This window comes from Marmota marmota, unplaced genomic scaffold (assembly GCF_001458135.2).
Source record: "Marmota marmota marmota unplaced genomic scaffold, marMar, whole genome shotgun sequence".
Taxonomy (NCBI): Eukaryota; Metazoa; Chordata; class Mammalia; order Rodentia; family Sciuridae; genus Marmota; species Marmota marmota.
In genome coordinates, this window is record NW_026000171.1 from 1,419,327 (window position 1) to 1,444,832 (window position 25,506).

Here is a 25,506-nt window from a genome sequence, read left to right on the forward strand (position 1 = left end):
AAAAAAAAAAAAAAAAAAAAAAACAGCAGGAATTTGAACCCAGGTGCTGGAGCTGGGATGAAGATCTACTCAGCCACTTAGAGGTGATACTGTCCTCCTGGGGTCCTGGTTTACCATTTCTTACCCAGTTTTGGATTCTATATCATCATCAAAAACACATTCATCTAGACACATGAGACATAGATATGGTTGCCAGAGTCCAGCGATCCCTTCGCTCCTTTGATAAAGGTAAGACCTTTGACACATAAGGAAATGTCATTGTACAACCTCATTAAATATATGAAAGAGAAGATTTTGGAGAGGACACCAACTTAGCTGGGTCCCATGGTGAACTTGGGAGAGTACACTGCAATTGGTGGTCAGAACAGATTCCAGATCCACCCTACCTTGACCCATAGCTCTGTCACACTCTAGGTGAGTGACTTTGAGCAAATTTCTTAAATTCTCTGAATCTCTGTGGCCTGTCTATAAAGTGAGAGTAACAATAGAACCTAACAGAATTCTTGTGAGGATTACATGAGTTGGCATTAGGAGGTAATATATGTGCTAGCTGGTAGTAATGCATGATAAAAAAAAAAAAGCAGCGTTCAGCATCTTCCCCCATCCCATCCCACCACTCACAGAACTCTAAAGTGTGAAATTAAACTTCTCCAAGGCAGGAAAAAATTGACAGCATTGCTATCAAGAATACATTGCATGGGGTGTGGTTGTGACTCAGTAGCAGAGCACTTGCCTTGCACATGTGAGGCATTGGGTTTGATCCTCAGCACCATATTAAAATAAGTAAACAAAATAAAGAGATTTGGGGGCTGGGGTTGTGGCTCAGCAGTAGAGAGTTCGCCTAGCAAATGTGAGGCCCTGGGTATGATCCTCAGCACCACATAAAAAATTAATAAAATAAAACTATTGTGTCTATCTGCAACTAAAAATATATATTTAAAAAATGGCTTGACTAATCTGACCCTCTCCAGTGCAAGAGAAAGCATGGCAGAGAGGAGACTGGAGTGGAAAGAAAGAAGCATCTTGGCTGACAGAATTTAAAACAGCTTCCTTTTGCAGTTTACAAAAAGCATACACCTTGTGAACACAGTGTTAGGGCTCCTCCCTGTGTTAGGAAGCAGCTGCTGCAATGAGGGGCCACGAAGATTGTGCTGCTTTAGTTGCATGATTAAACCATCTCTGGTCAGAAGCTTATTATGTTATTAACCAACCGCAAAGAATTTTGAGTTCTTGTGGTTGGTGATCCTTAAGGTATTTAAACCCAAGATTAGAACCACCAGAGTTCCTTCTCTAGCCCAGAAGATGGCTCAACCTCAAATAAGAAAGGAACTGATTTGGGCCAGCTAGCCCAAGGTTGCCCACGAACAATTGGCACTCAGAGTTCAAAGCGAGACACCCCTCATAGGTGATGTCTTCCATATGTGGTATTTTTCTACACTTAAAAGTCTTGCCTGAAAACTTGCTTAAAAACACCCAAAATAAGCATTTTTGTGAGCATCTGCTCTTTCACATCTAAAAAGTCTGTAAACAGATTCTTTTTACCCTTACTATTGATCCTTCCTAATCTGGGCATTGCCCACTATACCCTTGCTGGTTACAGGCATCAGCTGAGGCTCTGGCAGGACCCAAAACTAAAGGAAACTATACCTCCTTACCGCCCTTATGCCCCATCTCACCTCCTAGACACTTGTTATGGTTTGGAATGAGGTGTTACAAGTTATGGTTTGAATGTGAACTCTTGTATTAATGTGGGAATGTTCAGAGGTGGAACGATTCTATATGACAGCTGTAATCTAATCAGTGGATTAACACATTTGATGGATTAATAATTGAAAGGACTACTGTGCTGGTCACTCGGAGGGGTGCGGCTAGAGGAGGTGGCTCCTTGGGGGTTGTATCTTGTCTCCCTGGCTCCTCCTTCCCTTTCTCTCTGCTTCTAGGTTGCCTTGAGCAGAGCAGGGCTTCTCCTCCATGCTCTTTCACCATGATGTTCTGCCTCATCTTGGGCCCAGAGCAATAGAGTCAGCCCACCATGGACTGAGGCTCCGAAATCGTGAGCCAAAATAAACTTTTCCTCCTCTAGGTTGGTCTTGTCGGATATTTTGTCTACAGGGATGAAAAGCTGACTAACACAACACTGTTTCCCTCGTGCCTAGGATTCTTAAATTGTTTATGATGTGCCTCTTACTCTCCTAAACATTATGAAAGATATGACTTTATATTCCCAGTGTCTCTAACTTAATAGATACTTACCTTATGTTTACTGATTGAATGAATGTCACTGTGCCAGACATTTCAGGGAAATTATGTAAGAAAAACTAGTCTTGAGAACATTATTTAAGCAGTTGACATTTTCATTTCAAAGGCATCAGATTTCAGAATTACTAAAGCTAATTCCAGTTTTCAAAGACAGAAGCAGTTTATCTCCAACAAATGTATACATGCTGCAAATCTCTCTGTGTCTCCAAAGATACACAAGACAACCACAGCATATTACCAGGTGGAGACATGGGGCCTCTTAGTGAGTCTTAATCAGACACACCAGAGGAGACAGGAAGCTTATCAATGAATTTATCATTTGGCTGCTTTTCGATTAAAACCACAGAGGAATAAAACAGGAAGAAAAATAACTAGTTAGTTGACATAATGATGGAGAGGAGACACAGAAAGAGCCCTTTTGTTTAGGAAAATGGCTTCGTTGGTCTTTCATGCTGTGAAAGCAGAGTCATCTTAAGTGAATCTTGAAGGATGCTGCAGAGACTAGACAGGGACCACCAAAGCATTCTACACAATAAATTATGGGAAAGGTAACAACAGAGAGAAGAGGATCCAAGTCAGGTTTCTGGATCCTCTTCTCTCTGTTGTGTGTGTGTCTATAAGATTTCTATAAGGATTTCTAAGGATTTTCCCAGGAGGCTCAGTGGCTCAGCAAATCTGGTCCTCCCTGATGTATTTATAACTTAATAACCACTGTCTCAAAGTGGAAAGAAATTCGTTATTCAAAAAAGAAATTAAATGGACATTCACAGCACCTCAAGTATGGTAATACCAAAAAGATTCTGGTAACTAATAAGAAATGTACTTCCTCACTATTACCAATTCTCCTGTAAGAGTGCGTGCACGCACGCACACATGCAAGTGCACATGCATGTGCTATAAGAGTGGCAGAAAATAAGTGGGTTGATGAGAGACTGAACAAAGGCAACACCTGTCCCAGGAAATGAACCAGCTCCTGAGTCCAACTATTGTCAGCCTGCACAATCTTGGCAATCAGGTTTGAACTTGGTCCCTCTTTTGAGAAGCCAGAGTTAACTGGGAGGACTAGAGAAGCCCAAGAGACTTGAAACAAAGTCAGGGAGTTAATATTTATTGGTGACCATTATTAGTAATTGCTGCAATTTATTGAGCATTTACAAAGTGACAGGCTTTATGGTGATTGTTTTTTATGTTGAGCTCCCTTAATCTTAACAACAGCAGGGCAACTTGAGGATTAGTATGCCCCACTTACACATGAGAAAAACTGAGGCTCAGACAAGTTAAGGAGTAGCCCAGGGACTGTAGTTAGTACAGAGTTAGGATTCACCCTTGAGTCTGGGCTCTAAGGAGGTAAAATATTTAAGAGTTCCCAAGTGCTAGAAGATGAGAATTTTTCCTTTTATTCTCTCCAGTTTTCTGAGTTCACAGCATAAGAAGTCTTACTTAATTTGGTGCTCTTTAGCAACTAAATATTCTTTCTGAGTGAAAAAAAAATCTATATAATGTTTTAAAATGTTGCTAATTTAGTTGTTTTGCTGTAAACCTTGAAGCTATATCATCTATGCTAAACTGACTTTTCCCCAGACGTTAGAGCTGGCCTCGTTCCTAAAGTAAGAGCATCAGACTTTTAAGTCACTATGACCAACTTAATTTTTTCACCACTAACATCTAAGAAAGGGCCTAGCAATTAAGAGTTGGTTTTCTTCACTTATTCATTTATTGAGTAAATATCTGTAGAGTGTTTGAAAAACCAGCCTCTACCTCAGAGCAAAGCCTGTCCAAGGAAGGGGCAAGACCTTTGTCCTTGGAAAGACCCACAGAGCACTCCTAGGCACATTCCACCCTGCTAAGTTGTTTATCTACAAATAACAGGAGAGATCTGCTGCACCAGGTGTCCCTGACTCAGACAGGCTAGGTGGAGACCCATAGCTCTAGCAGCCACCAATCAGCATGAGACAGGGAAATACCTGGGATTCCAGATGACCCTCCCAGTAGTTTATGATGTTGGGAAACCATGTAGTTCAGCATGAACACCCCTCTTGGCTTAAACCAATCAGTTCAAATGAATCCCCTCTTGTAGAAACCAATCACCCCTGCCCAACTTGTTCCCGCCAGTGAATGTGCTAATCATGTTTTAGAGTTGTTTTATGATTTTCCTCCAGTATGTGATGATTTGCTAAGAGATGCTATGATGTATGTGAAGTCCCTGCCTTCCCCAAAGAGTGTATAAAACTGCTGCAAACCCTGGGCTCGGGGCCTCTCAGCATCACCAGTTGCTGTGTGTGAGCGGAGGACCGAGCTAGCTCGCAATAAATACCTCTTTGCTGCTTACATCGATCTTGGTCTCTGGTAGTCTTTTGAGGGTCCTGAATTCGAGCATAACATGTTCTCTGTGTTCCAGGACCTGGAAATATGGGAATGAACAAGACAGTTGCTTAGGTGTAGACATAGTTTGTCCACTACAGGTTCATGTGCCAGAGGCTTGGTCCCCAGTGTGGTGGTATAGAGATGGTGGAACTTTTAAGAGGTGGGACCTTATACACAAGGGGCTTTACCTTTGTGTACAGAACAGTGTGGTCTTGAGGGAGTGGGTCAGATCTCTAAGAGCAGGTTGTTAAAAAGAGAGAGCTTGACCTCTGCCCAGTCTCTTGCTTCCTGTCTTACCATGTGACCTCTCCCTCTGTTCCACACATGGACCCGCCATTGTGATGCCATCTGCCATGAGACCCTCAAAGGAGTTAAGCAGATGCAGGTGCAATACTCTTGAATTTCCAGGACTGTGAACTAGGCCTCTATTAATAGTCAGCTTCCTGGCACTGTAACCAAAAGACTTGACAAAAACAACTCAGAGGAAGAAAAGTTTATTTTCTCACAGTTTCAAAGGTTATGTCCAGAGTCAGCCAATTCGATTGCTCTGGGGCCAAGGTAAGGCAAAAAACATCATGGCAGAAGGACCAGCTCAGTACATGAGAGCCAGGAAGATCACCAGGGATAAAATATAAACCCCAAAGGCACCTTCCCAGTGACTTACTTCCTCCAGCCACATTTTACCTGCCTGCAGTTACCACCTAGTTAATCCATATTAGTGGATTAATCTACCAGATCATGTAAATGGTATCAATTTTATTCCAAGGGCTGGGAATATAGCTCAGTTAGTAGACTGCTTGCCTTGCATGCACTAGGCCCTGGCTTCAATCCCCAGCATCACCAAAAAAAAAATCAATTTTATTCTGCTTATATTATTTTAAATATGCGGAATTAGAAACAAAAAAAAAGGGAACATTCACCCTACTGAAGATGAAGAGAGTTATACCTCAACAGACTCATTTCTGTTGATATACCTCTCTGATGAGGGAGGGAGAAGAACGAGAGAAAAAGAAAGAGGTACTTGAAGTGGATAGGAAGAAGGGCCTGGAAAGAAGAGGCCCATTCAAAGTGGCAGGAAAGAATTTAGAGCCACAGTTGAAGGCTCTCAAGGACAAGATGTCCTTGGACATGGATACTCTATCTGTCCCATCAACTCAACAGTCTTGAATGTTTTGAGGCATGAAGGGAAACCTTGTGCCTCTCACCAAGATGGAATTGAACAGAACCACGAGGAAACATCCTTGTGAGCATAATGCTGATGAACAGCCTCTTCTCTAACCTCCAGTTCCTAAAGAGATCTGGCATATTTAGGAATAGACACAAAGACTGAGGGCCTCTACAAACACCATCTCTTCATTCCCTGAAAGCATTGCAAAGAAGAAATTGCTTGACAACTCAGCTTGACCACAAACCTCCCTGGCACCTCCATCCTTTAGTCAAGCATTTTGCCCCTTGGAGCTCAGAACTCATCTCTTCCCATTTCTATGCAGCAGACGTGTGAAAAAAAAATTATTTAGAAAAAAAAAACTAATTCTAAATTACACACCTTGGAAATAGTCCGTTTGACATATGACATGGTTTCCAGATGTTCCCATATTTGGCCTCCTGCTCCAAGAAAGCACAAATTGGTCAATGACATACTTAAACTACTGTTCTCCTTTCCCAGGAACAATCTCCCAACATTAGCTAAAAGAAGATTTATCATAGAAAAGGCAACTAATCTTCTTTAAAAATTTTTTTAAATCATTTTCTTTTTTTTATTGGTTGTTCAAAACATTACAAAGCTCTTGACATATCATATTTCATACATTAGATTCAAGTGGGTTATGAACTCCCATTTTTACCCCAAATACAGATTGTAGAATCACATCGGTTACACATCCACATTTTTACATAATGCCATATTAGTGACTATTGTATTCTGCTACCTTTCCTATCCTCAACTAACCCCCCTCCCCTCCCCTCCCATCTTCTCTCTCTACCCCATGTACTGTAATTCATTTCTCTCCTTGTTTATTTTCCCATTCCCCTCACAACCTCTTATATGTAATTTTGTATAACAATGAGGGTCTCCCTCCATTTCCATGCAATTTCCCTTTTCTCTCCCTTTCCCTCCCACCTCATGTCTCTGTTTAATGTTAATCTTTTCTTCCTGCTCTTCCTCCCTGCTCTGTTCTTAGTTGCTCTCATTATATCAAAGAAGACATTTGGTATTTGTTTTTTAGGGATTGGCTAGCTTCACTAAGCATAATCTACTCTAGTGCCATCCATTTCCCTGCAAATTCCATGATTTTGTCATTTTTTAGTGCTGCGTAATACTCCATGGTGTATAAATGCCACATTTTTTTATCCATTCATCTATTGAAGGGCATCTGGGTTGGTTCCACAGTCTATCTATTGTGAATTGTGCTGCTATGAACATCGATGTAGCAGTATCCCTATAGTACGCTCTTTTAAGGTCTTCAGGGAATAGTCCGAGAAGGGCAATAGCTGGGTCAAATGGTGGTTCCCATGTACTGCAAATAACTCTATCTTGCCCTTTAATTCCCTTTATGGTGTCTTATAATGAAAAAATCCACTTATTTTCATCATGAAATGCATTCATCTTTTTATTTTTTCTTAAAGAATTTCATGGGGCTGGGGTAGAGTGCTTGCCTAACAAGTGTGAGGCACAGGGCTCGATCCTCAGCACCACATAAAAATGAATAAATAGATATTGTGTCCATCTTTGACTAAAAAAATTTAAAAAAAAGAATTTCAGGTACTGGCAATTTTAAATTTCAAAATATCGGAATTCATGTCTAAATTATTTTTTTCTTTTTCTTTTTTTTTTTTTGGTACCAGGGATTGAACTCAGGGGCACTCAACCACCAAGCCACATCCCCAGCCCTATTTTGTATTTTATTTAGAGACAGGGTCTCAATGAGTTGCTTAGTGCCCCACCATTGCTGAGACTGGCTTTGAACTTGCAATCTTCCTGTCTTAGCCTCTCCAATCACAGGGATTACAGGCGTGCACCACCACACTCGGCTTATATATTTGTTAATTTTCTAAAATAGTATAAATTACTTTAAGAAACATAGAGTGAAATTAAGAGCACATTTATTTAAAGTTTACTGTGTGCCTGGTACTTTTTTTTTTCTTTTTTCCAGTACTAGGGATAAAGCCCAGGGCCTCTGTTTCTGGGTTGTCTTTTCCATTTCTTTGGTCTGTTATCCACCTCCTGTCAATGCCACATTGTGTTCCTTACAATCACTTTATAATAAAGTGAATAGGTATAAGTCTTTCTTCCCACTATGTCCTCCAAGGACATCTTTACTATCCTTAATCCTTTGAATTTCTATATAAATTTTAGAATACATTTGTTACATTTTATGAAAACAACATTTTATGATTTTTATTGATACTGTACTGAATATATCAATATTAGGAGAGTGGACATATCTGCCATATTAAATCTTCCGGTCCATGAGTGAACCACCATGAGAACCTCTGATGTCAAGAACCTCCTGCTGGAATGAAATAGTGGAACATTACAAACTGGGAAGCATACTCCTGTGGGAAAAAGTTTATGGACAAGATCATAAAGAATTTGAATTTATACTGGAAATTTCATCAACTCCATATGTTTAGGATACCCAACCTGTGTTGGAAGTGGAACAGAATTAACAGCATCAACATTAATAATAACACATAATACAATATATTACATACCAATACTTTACATGCATTAACTCCTTTAATACTCACAAAACTCATGGCATAGAGTCCCCAGTTTAACAGAAGAGGAAATTGAGACACAAGGAAGTTATGTAACTTTCCCAGGTCACACAGCTAGTAAATGGTGGAGCTGGAATTCATACCCACACTTTATGGCATTAAAGACCTCACTTTTATTTTTTTCCTTTTCATGTTTTTATTGGTGCATTGTAGTTGCACATAATGATGGGGTTTGTTGTTACATTTTCATACACGCACACAAAAGAATAATATAATATGGCCAATATTACTCCCAGCACTTTCCTCTACCCTCCCCCCTTCCTACCCCTTGGTCCCTTTTCTCAACAGATGTCACTTTGATTTTCATGAGCTCCCTACTCTCTTCCCTCCACACACACACACAAGTGGAGGAGAACACAGTGGCACATGCCTGTAGTCTTAGCACACAGGATGCTGAGATGGGAAGATTGCTTCTTCTGCCCAGGAGTTCAAGACATTTTGGCAATTTAGTCTCAAAAAAAAAGGAAAAAGAAAAAGTAGAGCAAATAGGTCATTAATAGAGAAGGCAGTAACTTTGTTATTTCAATTTGTATATAATGATTGTTTTAGTTAGTTTTGTGTTGCTGTGACAAAAAGACCTAACAAATACAACTGAGAGGAGGAACATTTATTTTGGCTCATGGGTTCAGAGGTTCAGTCCCTGGTTGGCTGGCTCCATACCTCTGAGTCCAAGGTAAGGCAGAAAAATATGGCGGTTATCAAGGAGATAAACAGTGCAGGACATGACAACCAGGAATCATGGCGCCATCTTCTGTTTGTCCAACATTAACTGTTCCAAGCACTTTGGTTCCTCTTATAGGAATATATGCATATGATATTTGCATCGTTGTTGGATCATTTGTTCAAACAAAGAAATTTAGGTTATGCTTTTAATTTAAACTAAAAAAAATGGTGTATTGAACTGGCTAATTAAAGTGAAATGAGACAGTACTGGCATTCACCTCTGTTTGAATGTTGGAGATTATCTGATTTGTGCTTGCTTCTAACATGGTACAAAATCAGGATTTTTTTTTAAATATTTATTTCTTAGTTTTAGGGGGACACAATGTATTTATTTTACATTTATGTGGTGCTGAGGATCGAACCCAGTGCCTCATGCATGTGAGGCCAGCACTCTACCACTGAGCCACAATCCCAGCCCCTAAAATCAGGATATTTTGGCTTTGAGAATCATCAAAAAGCAAGAGAACTGTAAATATATAATAGTGGTATTGGCAGGTTTTGCAGCCTATTAGCAGTTGCCAGATGTTATTAGGGGACTAAGCACAAAATTTTCTTGAACTGATGAAGCCCATATATTCAAACTATAAAGAAACATTGTTTATTATTTTTCTCTTAAGTTTTTATTTTATCAAGTTTGTTACATTAGCCAGATGCAGTGGTGCTCACCTGTAATCCCAGCATCTTGGGAGGCTGAGACAGGAGGATCATGAGTTCAACCAGCCTCAGCAATTTAACGAGGTGCTAAGCAATTCAGTAAGACCCTGTCTCAAATAAAAATACAAAATAGGGCTGGGGATGTGGCTCGGTGGCGAGTGAATTCAATCCCCAGTACCCACTCCACCCACCCCACCAAAAAAAAAAAAGCTAGATACATTAGCTCAACTTGAGGCAGGAAGTGTCCTTATGACATATTAATGAATTTCTGTTACAATTTTTGTTTTCTCCAATACTGGGAATTGAACCCAGGGCCTCTCACATGCTTTACCACCAAGCTACATACCCAAACTATGTTTGTGACATTTTGAATTAAGTTATTTGGCAAGGATCAAGGGATAAGAGCTTCAGATTACTAGAAAACTTCACTAGCATTAAGCGCAGAGTAGAACAAAAAGATATGGCCCAAAGTGGCAGCACTTCCTCAGGATAAGGGACTTATGACCTGAGCAAGTAGAATAAAGGACTCGGGAGGGGCTGGGGCTGGGGTTGTGGCTCAGTGGTACAGCACTCCCCTAGCATGTGTAAGGCCCTGGGTTTGATCCTCAGAACCACATAAAGATAAATAAATGGGTGTATTGTGTCCATCTACAACTAAAAAGTATATTTTTTTTAAAAGGTGGGGGGGTGGCTGGGGATATGACCTATTGGTTAAGTGCCCTTGAGTTCAATCCCCAGTACCACAAAAAACAAAAGAACAAAAAAGTTAGACAATAGATATAAGGGTTAGAAAGGACAAAGTAAAAAGGCTATTGTTTTTATGTGATATAATTGTCCATGTAGAAAATCCAAAAGAATTTATTGTCAAAGGATTTAGAAACTGAATATAAATATTATACAGAAAAGCTATTTCATTTTCATATGCCAGAAAGAAACAACCTTAACATATAATAGAGACAGAATTTATAATAGCATATAAATTCCTAAAAAAATTTAATAATTATAAAACTTTACATGAAAACAATAACAAAGATCTAAGTATATTGAAAGATATATATACAGGTTTCATGGAAGATAAGAATCACTGTAGAGAGGCTGGGATTGTGGCTCAGCGGTAGAGCACGTGCCTAGCACGGGTGGGACCTGGGTTCGATCCTCAGCACCACATAAAATTAAAGGCATTGTGTTGTGTCCATCTACACCTAAAAAATAAACATTTAAAAAAAAAGAATCATTGTAGAGATACCAGCTCTCCCCAAATTGATCTACAGACTAAATGCAATTCCAATTAAAATCACATTCAGCTTTTTCATGGAATTTATAAATTCTTTGCAAATAAATGTGTGTGTGTGTGTGTGTGTGTACACACACACATATGCTTAAAAAGAATGTTTAACTGAAAGTGAGTAAACTGGGGGGAAGATATTTTCTCTGACAGAGGCCAAGGATTATGAAAAAGTTAGAGCATTCTGGCAGGGTGGTATTGGCACAAAGATAGAAAAAAAAGATAAATGATACAAAAGAAAAAGCCAGAAACCCTGGGACCCTTGATAAATGATACAGGTGGCATTGCAGAGCACTAGAAAAAGGCAAAGTTCTTCAATGAATAATTCTGTAACAATTACCCATATGAAAAAATGTGAGGTATAGAAAATAGATTCTTACCTCACATCATAAATAAAAATCAACTTGACATGGATTAAAGTTTTAAATGTAAGAGCTAAATAATTAACTGAATAATTAATAGGATAGTATTTTTATGACTTTGAAAAAAGCAAGGACTTTTACTTTTTGATATATGCACAAAAAAAGCCATAATCATTTTTTAAGAGTAAGAAATTCAGCTATATTAAACTTTTTAAATAAAAAAATGATAAGAAAATGAAAATACAAACCACAAACTGGGAGAATTTATTTGTAATTCACATGGATTAGTATCCAGAATATATAAAAATATTCTAATAATTAGTAACAAAATCACAACTCAATAAAAAAGGGCAATAATAAAGAGGAAATAAGGTGGTCTATGAGGAAATAAACATGGAAGGATGCTCAGTCTCTATGAATTCAAGAAGTATAAAATAAAATCACACATGAAAAAAAAAAACCTATTCTAAAGTCACTAGAATGAAAAAATTAGTAAGTCCAACAATACCAAGTCAGATAACAAGTTGGACTCAATAGTTCTAGGTGTCAGAGTGATATATAACAATGGAGATTTTTATACACTGATGGTAGGGATGGAAATTGGCATACTCACTCTGGAAATCTTCATCACCTAGTAAATTAAATATTAACAATGCCTCCCCTTGGTACATAGCCAAACAATTGGTATACTACCAAACAATTCCATCCCTCAGTATATTCCAAAAAAACTATTGCACATGTGCACTAGGCAACAGCTACAAAAATATTCATAGCAATGATTTGCTCATCATAGCCAAAAATAGAAACAACCTAAATGTTACCAATAGGAGAACAAATAATTCATGGTATATTTGTGAACTGCAGCTGTACATTAAAATATGAATGAGTCTTTGAAATATTTCAAATAAATAAAAGCAAATCCAGGGAAGAACAGAATACTGCCATTTTTAGAAAACTCAAAGATAAATGTGGGAAGTATACATGTATAATAAAAGTATTTTATAAAAAAGCGAGAGAGTGGTGACTTCTGAAGAAAATGGCACAGAGACAAACAGGGGAAGCACAGTTTCAATGTTACTGATAACATTCTTGTTTATTGTTATATTGATAGCATTCTTTATTGTGCTTTATAAGTGACATGTTAGGTTAAATCTATTATTGATATATAGCAAAAGCTACATAGTAACATTAAACAATGAATTTGAAAGGTTCTGATATCACGGATGGAATGTGGGAGTGAGGGAGAGTTGGGAATTAAGGTTTCCAGTCTGGGAAACTGAAAGAGAAAAATGTTTTTAGTAATAACTCATTGTATTAATCAGAAAAAGCTAAAGGCTGAAAGAAACAACCACACTAAGAAGGACTTGAGTCAGGATTCTATTAACTTCCTGGCTTCCATTCAGTCCCTACTATATTAAGCAAGGTCAAAATGGACTTTTAGATTCCTTGAAGACCTGGGCATCTCCTTTCCCAGTCAGTTACTCTGCTATATGGCCATAGGTCTCTTTAGAGAAGATTTGAGGAGTGTTTATTGAATATCCTAGTGGTATCACAGGTTCTTTTTTTTTAATTGGTGTATTATAATTATACACAAGTGGGTTTTATTTTGCCATATTTACATTATGCCATATTCATTCTAGAATGAATAAACATGATTTCCTAGTTAAAAAATCAGTAAGACAAAAAGTGAATAATGAGTACCATTAATGTTCTAAAAAAAAAATACACATTTAGAACAAAAACAGATGTCAATTGAGGTTAAAAAAAATGGATTAGGAGATCAGATCTGGGAAACCTTGTGTACAAAATAATAGACGTTCCAAAGGAAAACAAATTAATAGCTGGGCAGGCTGGTGGTTTATGCTTGTAATCCCAGCAGCTCCAGGGGCTGAGTGAGGCTGAGTCAGGAGGATCGCAAGTTCAGGCATATAATTTGATCAACATTTCCCACTCCTCCTCCCTCCCCTGGTCTTCTGGCCCTACTCTACTGATCTCCCTTCTTTCATTATTATTGTAATTAGTGTATTATAATTATTCATAGAAGCAATATTCAACATGGACATCACATAATTTGATAAATTTCATTCCCCAGTACTTTACATGCCCTCCCCTCATCTCTCCTTCTCAATCCCCTTCTTCCTCTATTCTATTGGTTCTTTTCAAAGAGAGCTAGCCTGCCCTTCAATCAATAACTGGTCCAGATCTTGAATCTGGGCAAAGGGTCACTTTTTCCATTGTGGTGCTGACTTCAGCCTTTCGTGATGCCTTCATTGGCTGCCCACCTTTCTCACTCTTGGGAACAGCATGGTCTATTAACCCATCACAATAGTCTTAATGAGTCAAGGTGCCTATTTACCAACCCAGGCTTACCATATATTATGGTAATTAAGCCCACCTTGCTCTGGGGGGTAGGTGTCTCTACACAGCCTTTGCTATTCCAGAACCCTGATATCCTGATACTAGGGAGCCCAGTTTTTCTAATCTTGCATGAAACTCAGTATAACTTTTCAATCGAGCCTTGAGCTCAAAAGCATTTTATATTCTTTATTTAATTCATTTGTTTTCTTTTTCTTTTTTGGTACTGGAGATCAAACTCAGGGGCACTCAATCACTGAGCCACATCCCCAGCCCTATTTTGTATTTTATTTAGAGATAGAGTCTCACTGAATTGCTTAGCAACTCGCTGTTGTTGAGGCTGGCTTTGAACTCGAGTTCCTCCTGACTCAGCCTCACTCAGCCTTGGGAATTGCTGGCATTACAAGCATGCACCACCAGCGGCCCAGCTATTCATTTGTTTTCCTTTGGAATGTCTATTGTTCTGTGCACACGGTTTCCCAGATCTGTTCTCCTAATCCCTTGTCTGTTTGGGTTTTTTTACCTCAATTGACATTTGTTCTATATGTGTAATTTTTTTTATTTTTCAGAACATTAATGATTCTCATTATTCACTTTTTGTCTTAATGAATTTTTTAATTAAGAAATCATGTTTATTCATTCTAGAAGACCATTTGTGCTCTGCTGGCATTGAGAATTTCCTTTTGTGAGTGTGTATATGCATGAGTGCACCATTTGCTGAAGTCCTCTTCTGATTTATTATCCATTGGCCATAGCTGAATTTTGCACTGATACTCTCTCTTCCTAGTCTGAGCAAATGAGAGCAGGACCAATACAAGTGCAGCATTCTGGCACCAGAAAGCAGCTCATTCAGAGATCTATGGCTTCTGCAGTGCCACTGGTGATCAAGGGTCAAGGCCATCACTGATCATTCATACCTAAGATGATTCCTCCTCCTGCACCACCTTAACATGCTGCCCCCGCCCTGGAACTCAGCATCAGGGTCCCCTCACTACCTACATGGAAGCTCTGCTGCCAAACTACAGTTTTGTCTTTAGAGCCAGGGCTTCCTACACAGAGCTAGCTTCCCACTACCGTGTGACTGCTCAAGCCTGAGCCCTGGGTGCTAAGGATCCTCTACTAAGGATATATCCCACCCTCTTCAGAAGTCCCTTTCCAGGAGTTATGTTCTCCCTTCTGTACTGAGTAGCTGAACAAGGTTTCTAACTCATTTCAAGGTTTATTCCAGTGCACTGGGCATGATGGCACATGCTTGTAATCCTAATGGCTCAGAAAGCTGAGGCAGGAAGATCCTTCCTGCTCAAAAGCCAGCCACATGGGGATAGGGTTGAGGCTCAGTGGTAGAGCACTCACCTAGCATGTGTAAGGCACTGGATTCCACCCTCAGCATCACATAAAAATACATAAATATAAGGTATTGTGTCCATATACAACTAAGTAAAAAATTTTTAAAAAAAATCCAGCCATGGCAATTTAGTGAGAGTCTAAGCAATTTAGCAAGAGCCTTGTCTCAAAATTTTAAAAAAAAAAAGGGGTGGGGGTGGGGTTGTGGCTCAGTGGTAGAGTGCTTGTCTACCACTTTTTTAAGGTCTGGGTATGTGGCTCAGTTGTTAAGCACCGATGGGTTTAATCACCGGGTATCAAAATAATACAAAAGAAAACACCTTTTTTTTGGTACCAGGGATTGAATCTACTGAGCCACATCCCAGCCCATTCTTTATTTTGAAACAGGTTCTCTCTAAGTTTCTGGGGCTGACTTTGAACTGCAATCCTTCTGCCTCAGCCTCCCCACTTGCTGGGATTACAGGTGTGCACCACTGCACCCAGCAGGACAGTGTGCTCTCCTCTACCAAAGCCTTCCCTTCACAAGGGCACTTTCTCTTGTGGAAGTAAGGTATCAAGAATTCAATCCGTCTTTTCCAACTTGGGGAGAATCAAAACATTAGCTCCAAACAAGGAGGGGCTATTTTGGCATTTCCTAGTTCTTCGATCCACACTTTTGCGTGCAATTCATTCAACAGGCATCAATTAAAGTTCTGAATGTCTTGCACAGTTGTGAGAAGTTAGAGAAGTAAGAGACCCCATGTCACATCTAAGAACATTGGTTTAGATGATGAGGAGTTGGGGGTGAGCGAAATGAGGTGGGTGGGGAAAGCAGCTCTCATAGTGATCCAAGAACAATGATGAGCCCCAAAACAAAAGCACTTAAGGAAATTACAAACATTGGAAGACTTCTTGTGAGCTATTTTGAGGAGGTAGATCCTGAAGAGCTGAGTGACCTTAGGGTTACTGAAGAATAAGAATCCAGATTCACTCACTGGTTTCTCCCCATACCTCTCCAAAAATACATGAAATGAGATTTTTGGAAGGATATTCCTATTTTGAATCTGGTGAGTCTAAGGTGCCATGGAACACCCACATGTTGGGGACAGAACTAGGAAGTGTGCAGTGTATCTAAGGCCTGGGGTAGAGAACTAGGTTGGACTGTCATCAGCACTTATAGCCACAGGTGTGGATGCAGCCACCAAGGGTGGCTAATGCAAAGCAGAAGGACAAGAACTGAGCTCTTAAAAACAATATTCATGAAGCAGATAGACACAGATACAGGAAAGACCTGGGAAAAGAATAGCAGTGGGGGAAGTTTAGAGAGTGGTCATCAATGCAGGGCCACTTAATAAGGCCATGAAGATTTTGCTCTGCACAGCACTGCAAAGCATCACTCATGTAGACGATGTTAGTGCACTCCACACTCCCAGAATTATGCAGTGTACAACCTGCACAATCAGGTGTGGCAGAGCTGCCTCTGGATCAAGTGCCAGTTAGATCAAATACGATCAGAAATAAATGTGCCTGTTGACCTTGGAAGTATGTGAAGCAACTGGTAACCTTATCAGTTTCAGTAGTGCAATGAGTGCAGCAAACAGTACAGTACATACAAAAGGAATATCCTGGAATGGAAGCAGCAAAAATGGCCTGGCCTGCTCCCTAAAGAAGCTTAGCTGCAAGGGGAGAGGTAGAGAGTATGCAGGACTGCTACTCTTGCCCCCACTCCTTACATTTCAGCCTCTCTGGCCTTCTTGCTGTTGGGAGTGCTCAGAACTTGTTTTTGTTTTTTGCTGGTGGGGGGGAGTACCAGGGATTGAACTCAGGGGCACTCAACCACTGAGCCACATCCCCAGCCCTATGTTGTATTTATTTACAGACAGGGTCTCACTGAGTTGCTTAGCGCCTTGCTTTTGCCGAGACTGGCTTTGAACTCATGATCCTCCAGTTTCAGCCTCCATAACCGCTGGGATTACAAGTGTGTGCCACCATACCCAGCAAGAGTGCTCAGAACTTTTTAATGTCAAACCACAGCCTTGCATTTGTTCCCCAGGACCTGGACGGCTCTTCCACCAGAACACCCCACGGCTGTCTGGTCATGCAGATCATGAGAAAGGCTTTTCCTGACCCCCCTAGTTTTGTACCCCCTTTACTTTCCCTGTTACTCTCTATACATTATGCCATTTGACTTCTTCACAGCACTTACAACTGAAATTTTCTTATTTACTTGTGCATTCTCTTCCCTCACAAGTATGTAAGCCATGAGAGCAAGGACTTTCCTGCCTTGTCAACTGAATCATGGTGCCTGGAACAGTATTTGATGGGGGAATCAAGTAACATTTGCTGGATTTGATTTGGGGTCAGAATATATACCTGGCACTGACCATGCAAGAAAAACATCCTCTTGGACACCTTCATGTTACCAAGAATGGGTGAAGCAGATGAACCTGGAAACTTGGCTTAAATCAGGTGTTAGCTCTTTTATTTTTATTTTTTTGGCATCAAGGATTGAACCCAGGGGTGCTTAACCACTGAGCCACACCCCTACACAATTTTTTATTTTCTATTTTGAGGCAGGGTCTAAGTTGCTTAGGGCTTCGCTAAGTTGCTGAGGCTGGCTTTGAACTTGCAATCCTGCCTCAGCCTCCCCAGCCACTGGGATTACAGGTGTGCACCCAGGTAGGGTTAGCTCAATTCTTAAGCCACTTACTCAGTCCAACTTCTTCCCTCTTCTATCTCTATAGTGTGGAAACTACTGCCTTGGCCTGTACAGCCCACTCCCATGCCTGTGGCTACATTACCACCCTTTGAGGACTGACACAGATGCCCTGTGATCATCCAGGTGGCAACAGATGTCACTGCTTCCTCCTGTTCCTCTCCCCCCATAGTGTAATTTTCTTTTCTATAAATTCAGAAAATGTGGAAACTATCAAGAAGTATGATGAAGCAGGAGAAAAATCACTCAAACTCTTCATACTTTTAGCATATTGGGGTTCTATTTCCAATGAATTTTTTTCTTGAGATAATCAGTAAGCAATTTGCTAATGCTTTTTCTCCCAATATACGTTTAGCATTTGTTGTCATAAAAAAATTGTTTCATAAATATAATTAGCTAAATATTTCACTGACTGGATAATTTATAGAACCAGTTCTCCTTTAGACATTTTTTTTTTTTCTGTTCTGACACGGTTATGGACATTTGTTTGTATTTTAATTCTTCCTCAAAATGGATGCCCATGCCGGGCACAATGGCACACACCTATAATCCCGCGGCTGGGGAGGCTGAGGCAAGAGGTTTTTGAATTCAAAGCCAGCCCCAGCAAAAGCAAGGCACTAAGCAACTTAGTTAGACCCTGTCTCTAAATAAGATTCAAAATAGGGCTGAGGATGTGGTCAGTGGTTGAGTGCATCTGAGTTCAATCCTCTGTATTAAAAAAAAAAAAAAAAAAAGATGGATGTCCATGGGGAGTGACATGGACCAAATTATATTGTTATACTATGTGCATGTATGAATATGTAACAACAAATTCCATCGATAGATATAACTATAATAATGCACCAATAAAAAATGTGGAAACAAAGGGCTGGGGTTGTGGCTCAGCGGCAGAGCGTTAACCTAGCATATTCGAGGCCCTGGGTTTAATCTTCAGCACCACATAAAAATAAAATAAAGGTACTGTGTCCAACTACAACTAAAAAATAAAATATAAGAAAAAAAAATTATTAAAAAAAAAAAAGAGCCGGGCACAGTGGCACATGCCCGTAATCCCAGCAGTTTAGGAGGCTGAGGCAGGATTGTGAGTTCAAACCAGCCTCAGCAAAAAACAAGGCGCAAGGCAACTCAGTAAGACCCTACCTCTAAATAAAATACAAAACTGGGCTGGGGATGTAGCTCAGTGGTTGAATGCCCCCGAGTTCAATTCCGGTACCCCAAAACAAAAAAAAAGATAAGATGCCCATCCAGATATGGCTCTTGATATAGTTCCTGGTAAGTCCAGGTAGAACCAGATGAAAACCTTTAGACCTAAGCACTGAAAAAAAAAAAAGATTAAAATCCTTTCACATAATTCACCAAAACAACTGAACGATCATACAACACCATATTTTCCTTTGTAATAGTAACACAACTGTAGAAATCCATGACTGTTAAATATCCATCTCTCCTGCTAACCCATACACCCCATACACACAGTGGTCTGGGCTAAAGTCATCTTCTCCACACTCCCAAGCAGATACTAGGTGATCAATAACACTGCAGAGGTGGATAGGTAATCAGTATACCAATGAGAATTTGGAAGATAAAGAGAGAAAAATTGTTGCATACCAATCCTCCAAACACCAACCCAACTCCTGCCACCATAGCTTCATATCCAACAGCAGAACTCATACTCACATTAGTTTTATTTATTTTTCATACAAATATTTTACAGTTTTTTAAATCATTTATACATATCCATACAAAGAAAAATAAATTTCAGGATGGAACCTTGGGACCATGGTAGTTTAAAAAAAAAAATCTCTCTGATCATTAGCTACTAAAAACAAGGCAAGAGGCTTAGCAGTCGTTTCTGGAGGTTAGTGCATCTCTCCAAGCAGGGGAACAGATGAGAAGCATCCAAGCTGCTCCCTCAGCTCCCCTCAATCTTCATCTTGTAGAGGTGATATGGGGGAAAGGGATTTTATAACACTCACCCCTAGAAACATTTCAAGAAGTATAGCAAAGGCTTATGGTAACACTGAACCCCCTCTTTACTAGGAATTTGGCAAGACTGCAATTTCCAAATCAACTTTCTACAAGAGTTAGCTCAACTCCTACTCACAAATCTTTCTAAGAAGAGGAACTGCTGCATTCACCACACCCCTCTATCCTTCCACCAAAGACCCCAGGACAGAGCCCCTAATCTGTTCCTACATAGTCCCCTCCAAGCCCCCCACACACATAAGCTTTCCTTCTACTCCACACCCAAAGACTTTCTGACCCTAGCTGTTCCTGTTCCATAGAGTACTAGCATTACTGCATCAGCATGGCACTCACAAGGAATCCAAGCTCACAGCCAGGGAGGTCCAAGAATGACAAAACCATCAGCACCCTACCAAAACTCAGCTCTGCAGCGCTAAATAGACATTTTAATCAAACAGGCTGGCTTCCAACACAGCCCATCCCAGACAGAGCCACCGTTAGAGATGCAGAGCAGAAGAGCCTCCTACACACAACTGCCTAAGGAAGCAAGCGGGACTATTACCAATTCCAAGTAAAAGAACAGACATTACAATGTGGTAGACCCTATCAGAAATGGCAGTTGATAACAACAGTTACCCTATATCCTTGGGTCCTACCGAAAAAGCAGCACCAAGAAAGGGTGTGATGAACAGAGAGAGATCTGTAGCTGGACATAAAGCCCTTGAATTACCAAGGGACTCCGACAACAGCTCCTTTCCCTACAATTATGTAGGACCTAGAGAACAAGACTGTCCACTCCTACACTGAAGCAGCTCCTGAGAGGCCATACCGCTTGTGGTCATCAGCCCACCCCCTTGGTAGGCCCACTGTGGGAGAGGGAGTCACATCCAGAGCAGAGACCCCTCCAAGCAGACACTCACAGGGCAGCCCATCCCACTGTCACTGGGGCAGGCCAAACATAGTTAGGAGGGCAGACAGATCCCGGGCATCAGCCGCCCCGTAGGCGTCACTCTGGCCTAACATAGACAGAGCCAAACGCAGGGTGCTCCAGATGTTTTCTGACATGGCGCCCCCCTCACCCCGAGGGCCCCGGCTCTTCCTCTGCATGTTCAAGGCCTCCAGAAAGTGTTCCACAGCCTCCCTGTAGGGAAAAGGAGAAATAGCAGCTGGTGAGCAGAACAATGGAAGGAAACAGAGGAGGTGACAGGGAGGAAGATAACTGGGGTTATTTAGTCAAGTGACAGGATCAGAGAACAAGGAGCTAGGGAGAACAGTGCACCTGCTCATGATGCAACAGGCAGACTCACCGGTGAGCCCCAAGGTTAATGCAGCTTATGCCCAGGTTGTAACGAGACCGGATGTAGCCAGGCTGTAGCTCCAGGGCCCTGCGGTATGCAGCCACTGCTTCTTCACTCTGGTTTCCATTGGCCAGGGTGGCTCCCAGTTTATTCCACAGCAAGTAGTCCTGGGATAGGGATGGAGAAGGGCTGGGAACATGAGCTAGGCTTAGATCAAATTCTGCCCATTCCTCCCCCTGCTTCACTACTCTGTTCAGCTAATGGGTTTTACTAATCCACTCTATCTTCTCAGTGGTCACAATGTAACCCTCTTACCCCATGCAAACTCCCCAGGGTCCAGAAGACCCTGTCTTCCTGCCCTTCTTTTCCTAGCCCTTGCAAGGAAAACACTGGAATGAAATATCCTGTGCAGGTCTGGAGTTGTAGCTCAGTGATAGTGTACTTGCCTAGCACATGTGAGGAACTAGGTTCAATCCTCAGCACTACATAAAAATAAATATTTATTTATGAATATATTATTTATAAAAATAAATATTGTATCTGTACAACTAAAATATATATAATAAAGTAAAATGTACATATAAAAATATATATATATACACATATACATATATGTATTTATATATCCTGTGCACAGTGATTCTTCAACAAGGTACAAAGTTAAGTCCCATTTCCATTCCTTCCTAAAACTCACATTGGGACGAACACTGAGGGCAGCTGTGAAACAGTCCACGGCCTTGTCATACTCCCCACTCAGGTTGAAGAGGACTCCTAAGCCACATTGCACATCGGGGTCGATGGAGGTAGGGTCCAGGCGTACAGCTGCCAAGAAGAGCTCTTTTACTTCAAGAAACAGGGAGCTGGGTAAGGAGGGGAAAAACACCAAAAAGTAGGTAAACAGATACATCTATATTCCTACTTCTCAAATCCTTAAGAAGTCAATCATATCCCCAAGATTGATCAACATATCAGTCATCCCTCCTACTTCCAAATTCAAATTTAGAAACCTGTTTTTCTGTTCCACCCCTGTACTGCATAGTAGAATGCAGACCTCCTTCCAAGTTTCCCATCCCACTCAATAGATCTCAATCTATCCTAACTTCCAAAATCAAGGTCACACACCCACAGGGACTCTACCATGCCTCATCCCAGGAACCCCTCACACTCACTCAGACAACAGAGATCCCAAGACACGCTTGCTGGGGCCCAGTCCTGCCCCACCAGTCCCTTCTTCACCAGGTGCCACCAGATGGGCATAGGCCGGTGTGTAGCGCAGCCAGTCTCGCAGGGTTTCACAGGCCTGTCGCTGCAAGGACTCATTGGTGAAGCTCACAGCCAGCGCCATCAGTGCTGTCCGGTTATCTGGCTTTAGCTCCAGACACCTGTTTGGGCAGGGATAAGCAGACACATCATCTACAGTGACGCTGGCACCATGAGCTCCCAGGGGTCAAAGCCAAGCTTTGCAATACAATCATGCTGGCCTCAACCTTTCCCACCCTCTCAAATTAATACAGAAAAGAATCCTTTGATATGTGAGTTAATAACAAAATTTCAGACCCAAGAAGGGGAAAGTTTTAGCTGCCAAGGAACCAACTAGGTTCCCACAGATAAAACCAAAAACTGACAAAAGAGTAGAACCAGTTCTCTCCCACTCATTCCAAACCTCAGAGTTTCGTCATGAGACAACACGAGTGTTAATGGCCAGAAAGAAGTCAAAGATCTGGTTCTGGGTTCTCACCAATCTAAAGACTATTGCAGAGCCCTAGAAAACCTAGTCCTCATCTTTTAGCATACTCACCTCCGCAACGCACTGATGGCTAAAAGTTCTTGCTCATTCTCTGCCTGAGTAGTACCCAGATACTGCCAAGCCTAGAGAGAAGTTGACAGATCCCATCATCTTTGTAGTCTTTCCATCCTCCCTTCCTCAGACCTCCCCCACTCACCATCTCTCATCACCCAAACCTAGACCCCAACCCAGACCTGATCCATCTGCACCACAGTCTTTGGGGTCTCCCTCAAAACTGGAGGGAGCAGTCAGAACAATGAGTAACTCACTTCCATATGCTTAGGATCCTGCTGCACAGCAGCCTCAAAAAGCAGCACAGCATTTGGCAGGTCCCCCTCCTGAAGCCGCCGTAGTCCTTCTTCAAAAGGCTGAGGGTGATCACGCAGGGGATTCTCCTCCTCAAATTGGTATCCCTACAAGGAGGAATGTAAGTGAGAAGTTGTCCAAAAGGGAACCACCACAATCAGAGCAGCAGGGACAGGAAGAGAACAAACAAGACAGAGGTAGTAGAGAACCACCACAATCAGAGCAGCAGGGACAGGAAGAGAACAAACAAGACAGAGGTAGTAGAGAAGTTAAGTTATCTGTATTAACTGATGGCAAATTCTCTGTATTATAAAGATCATCTATAACTAAGTAAAATCACTCAGTATAAGATTCATGCTGCCGGGCTGGGGTTGTGGCTCAGGGTAGAGCTCTTGCCTAGCATGTGTGTGAGGCACTGGGTTCGATTCTCAGCACCACATATAAATAAAGGTCCATTAACAACTAAAAAATACTTAAAAAAAAAAAAAAAAAAAAATTCATGCTGCCTTCTCCTATTTATAATAACTAAAAAGGTAGGAAAGTCTACCAACTCTGATCCATGCTGGGCAATTCATAGATGTGCATTTCCATATCTTTGACTTCTTACCACTGGACAGAAGGCATTTCTTTCTGTATGTGTGTTTGTGTGTTACTAGGGATTGAACCCAGGGACACCCTACCACTGAACTACATCCTCAGACCCTTTTTTTTCTGAGACAGGGTCTCACTAAATTGTCCAAGGAGGCCTCAAATTTGCAATCTTCCTGCTCAGCCACCTCAGGAGCTGGGATAAAAGCCTGTGCCACTGCACCCAGCTTGTCAACTAGCAATTTATGTAAGTGGGGTAGTTTTAAGATTAGATGAAAAGTCACTAGCAAGACATATGACTTGGGACAAGCAAATAAAATGCTTCTATTTGGGAAGTAAATACTTACCATTACAAAACAGCATACAGAATGAAAACAAGAAGCAAAATACCAGACAGAGCCTTTTTAAACATAGATTAAAACATAATATAGTTAAGGACAAATTAGGATGAAACTGTACATAATAAAGACATGAGGCCGTTTCATTATTTTTTTGTGATTTGGGTGAAGTATTTCAGCAAAGTTCGAAACTATTCTAAGTTTTCAGTGACAGGTCATTTGTCACAACGGAAAACTGAATATTTACAACAGGTGGTTCATGAAGTGAGATTACACTGTAGGAGATGGATCTGAGGTAAAGTATAATAATGTTGAAATAGTTTTTGGGAAATAGATTTTGGGAAATTTTTGTACAATATTAAAAACTCAAAAGGCAGAATAGGACCCAAGTTCAGGGATTAGTAAAGAGTCCAGCTATGTTCTAGTAAAACTTTATTTATGGACAATGAATTTTGAACTTTATTTTTTATGTATCACCAAATATTACTCTTCTTTTAAATTTTTTTCAACCATTTAAAAATGTTGAAACCATTCTCAGTGAACCATAATAACAACAGGTGGCATGTGGATTTATTCCATAGTTTGCCAACCTCCACCCTAGACTACCAGAATTCAATAAAATAAATCCTTTATATTCAAACCTTAACCACCATCCATCATCAATCTATGCTTTAAGCTACTCTTGGGGAAAGAGATTATGGTCATCTATGTTGTAATTTCCTAATGAATGTAATTTCTACCTCTCAAAGCTACTAAGAGCATCAAATGAGTATATTCACCAAAGCTGTAACAAAAGCTTAATATACTATTTATAAATAATATTATCCTCATTGTTCTAGATATTTCCTTGAGATATAATGGCTTGTTTGTGTGACAGCCAGGAGTGATCTGAATACTATTCATGTGTCTTCAGTAGACAATAAGACAAATCAATGCCAGAATCTTTCAACTGCAGTATTCTCTAAGTTTCCCCTCGTCTTTGCTATCTATCCTCCCTGAAGGCTCATCAATTGCTATTCAAAGAAGAATTTTTCGGCGACGGCAAGGTAGACGGAACTGTGACCACCCACAGAACAGGCCCAGCGGCCTGCTGAGGGGCAGAGCCGCCCCCTACCGCACCCCACCCCCGCGCCTACCAGGTAGGCAGAACTGTGACCACCGACAGAAAAGGCCCAGTGGCCCGCAGAGGGGCAGAGCTGCCAACCACTCCTGCAAGGTAGGCGGGCCTGCGACCCACCGGCAGAACAGGAGCAGCGGCCTGCTGAGAGGCAGAGCCGCCCCCCGCCCCCCCCGCGCCTGCAAGGTAGACGGAACTGTGACCACCAGCAGAACAGGCCAGACCTGCAACCGATAGACAGAACAGGCCCAGTGGCCTGAGGAAGGGTAGAGCCGCCCCCCCCCCCC

The 25,506-nt window shown here is 41.0% G+C and overlaps 1 protein-coding gene across 13 annotated transcripts in view; it reads right to left on the minus strand.

The window, feature by feature from the left end:
• Positions 1 to 19,488: 19,488 nt before the first annotated feature.
• Positions 19,489 to 25,506, minus strand: part of Pex5 (peroxisomal biogenesis factor 5) — a 23,485-nt gene continuing 17,467 nt past the window's right edge. For all 13 annotated transcript variants that reach the window (XM_048787571.1, XM_015500644.2, XM_015500647.2 and 10 more), the window contains 6 exons: positions 23,140 to 23,283; positions 22,883 to 22,953; positions 22,254 to 22,466; positions 21,779 to 21,944; positions 21,094 to 21,251; positions 19,489 to 20,927 (listed from right to left, as the gene is read on the minus strand). In XM_048787571.1, coding sequence (XP_048643528.1) covers positions 20,726 to 20,927; positions 21,094 to 21,251; positions 21,779 to 21,944; positions 22,254 to 22,466; positions 22,883 to 22,953; positions 23,140 to 23,283 — 954 coding nt within the window. In that variant the 3' untranslated portion in view covers positions 19,489 to 20,725. The remainder of the gene's footprint in view (positions 20,928 to 21,093; positions 21,252 to 21,778; positions 21,945 to 22,253; positions 22,467 to 22,882; positions 22,954 to 23,139; positions 23,284 to 25,506) is intronic.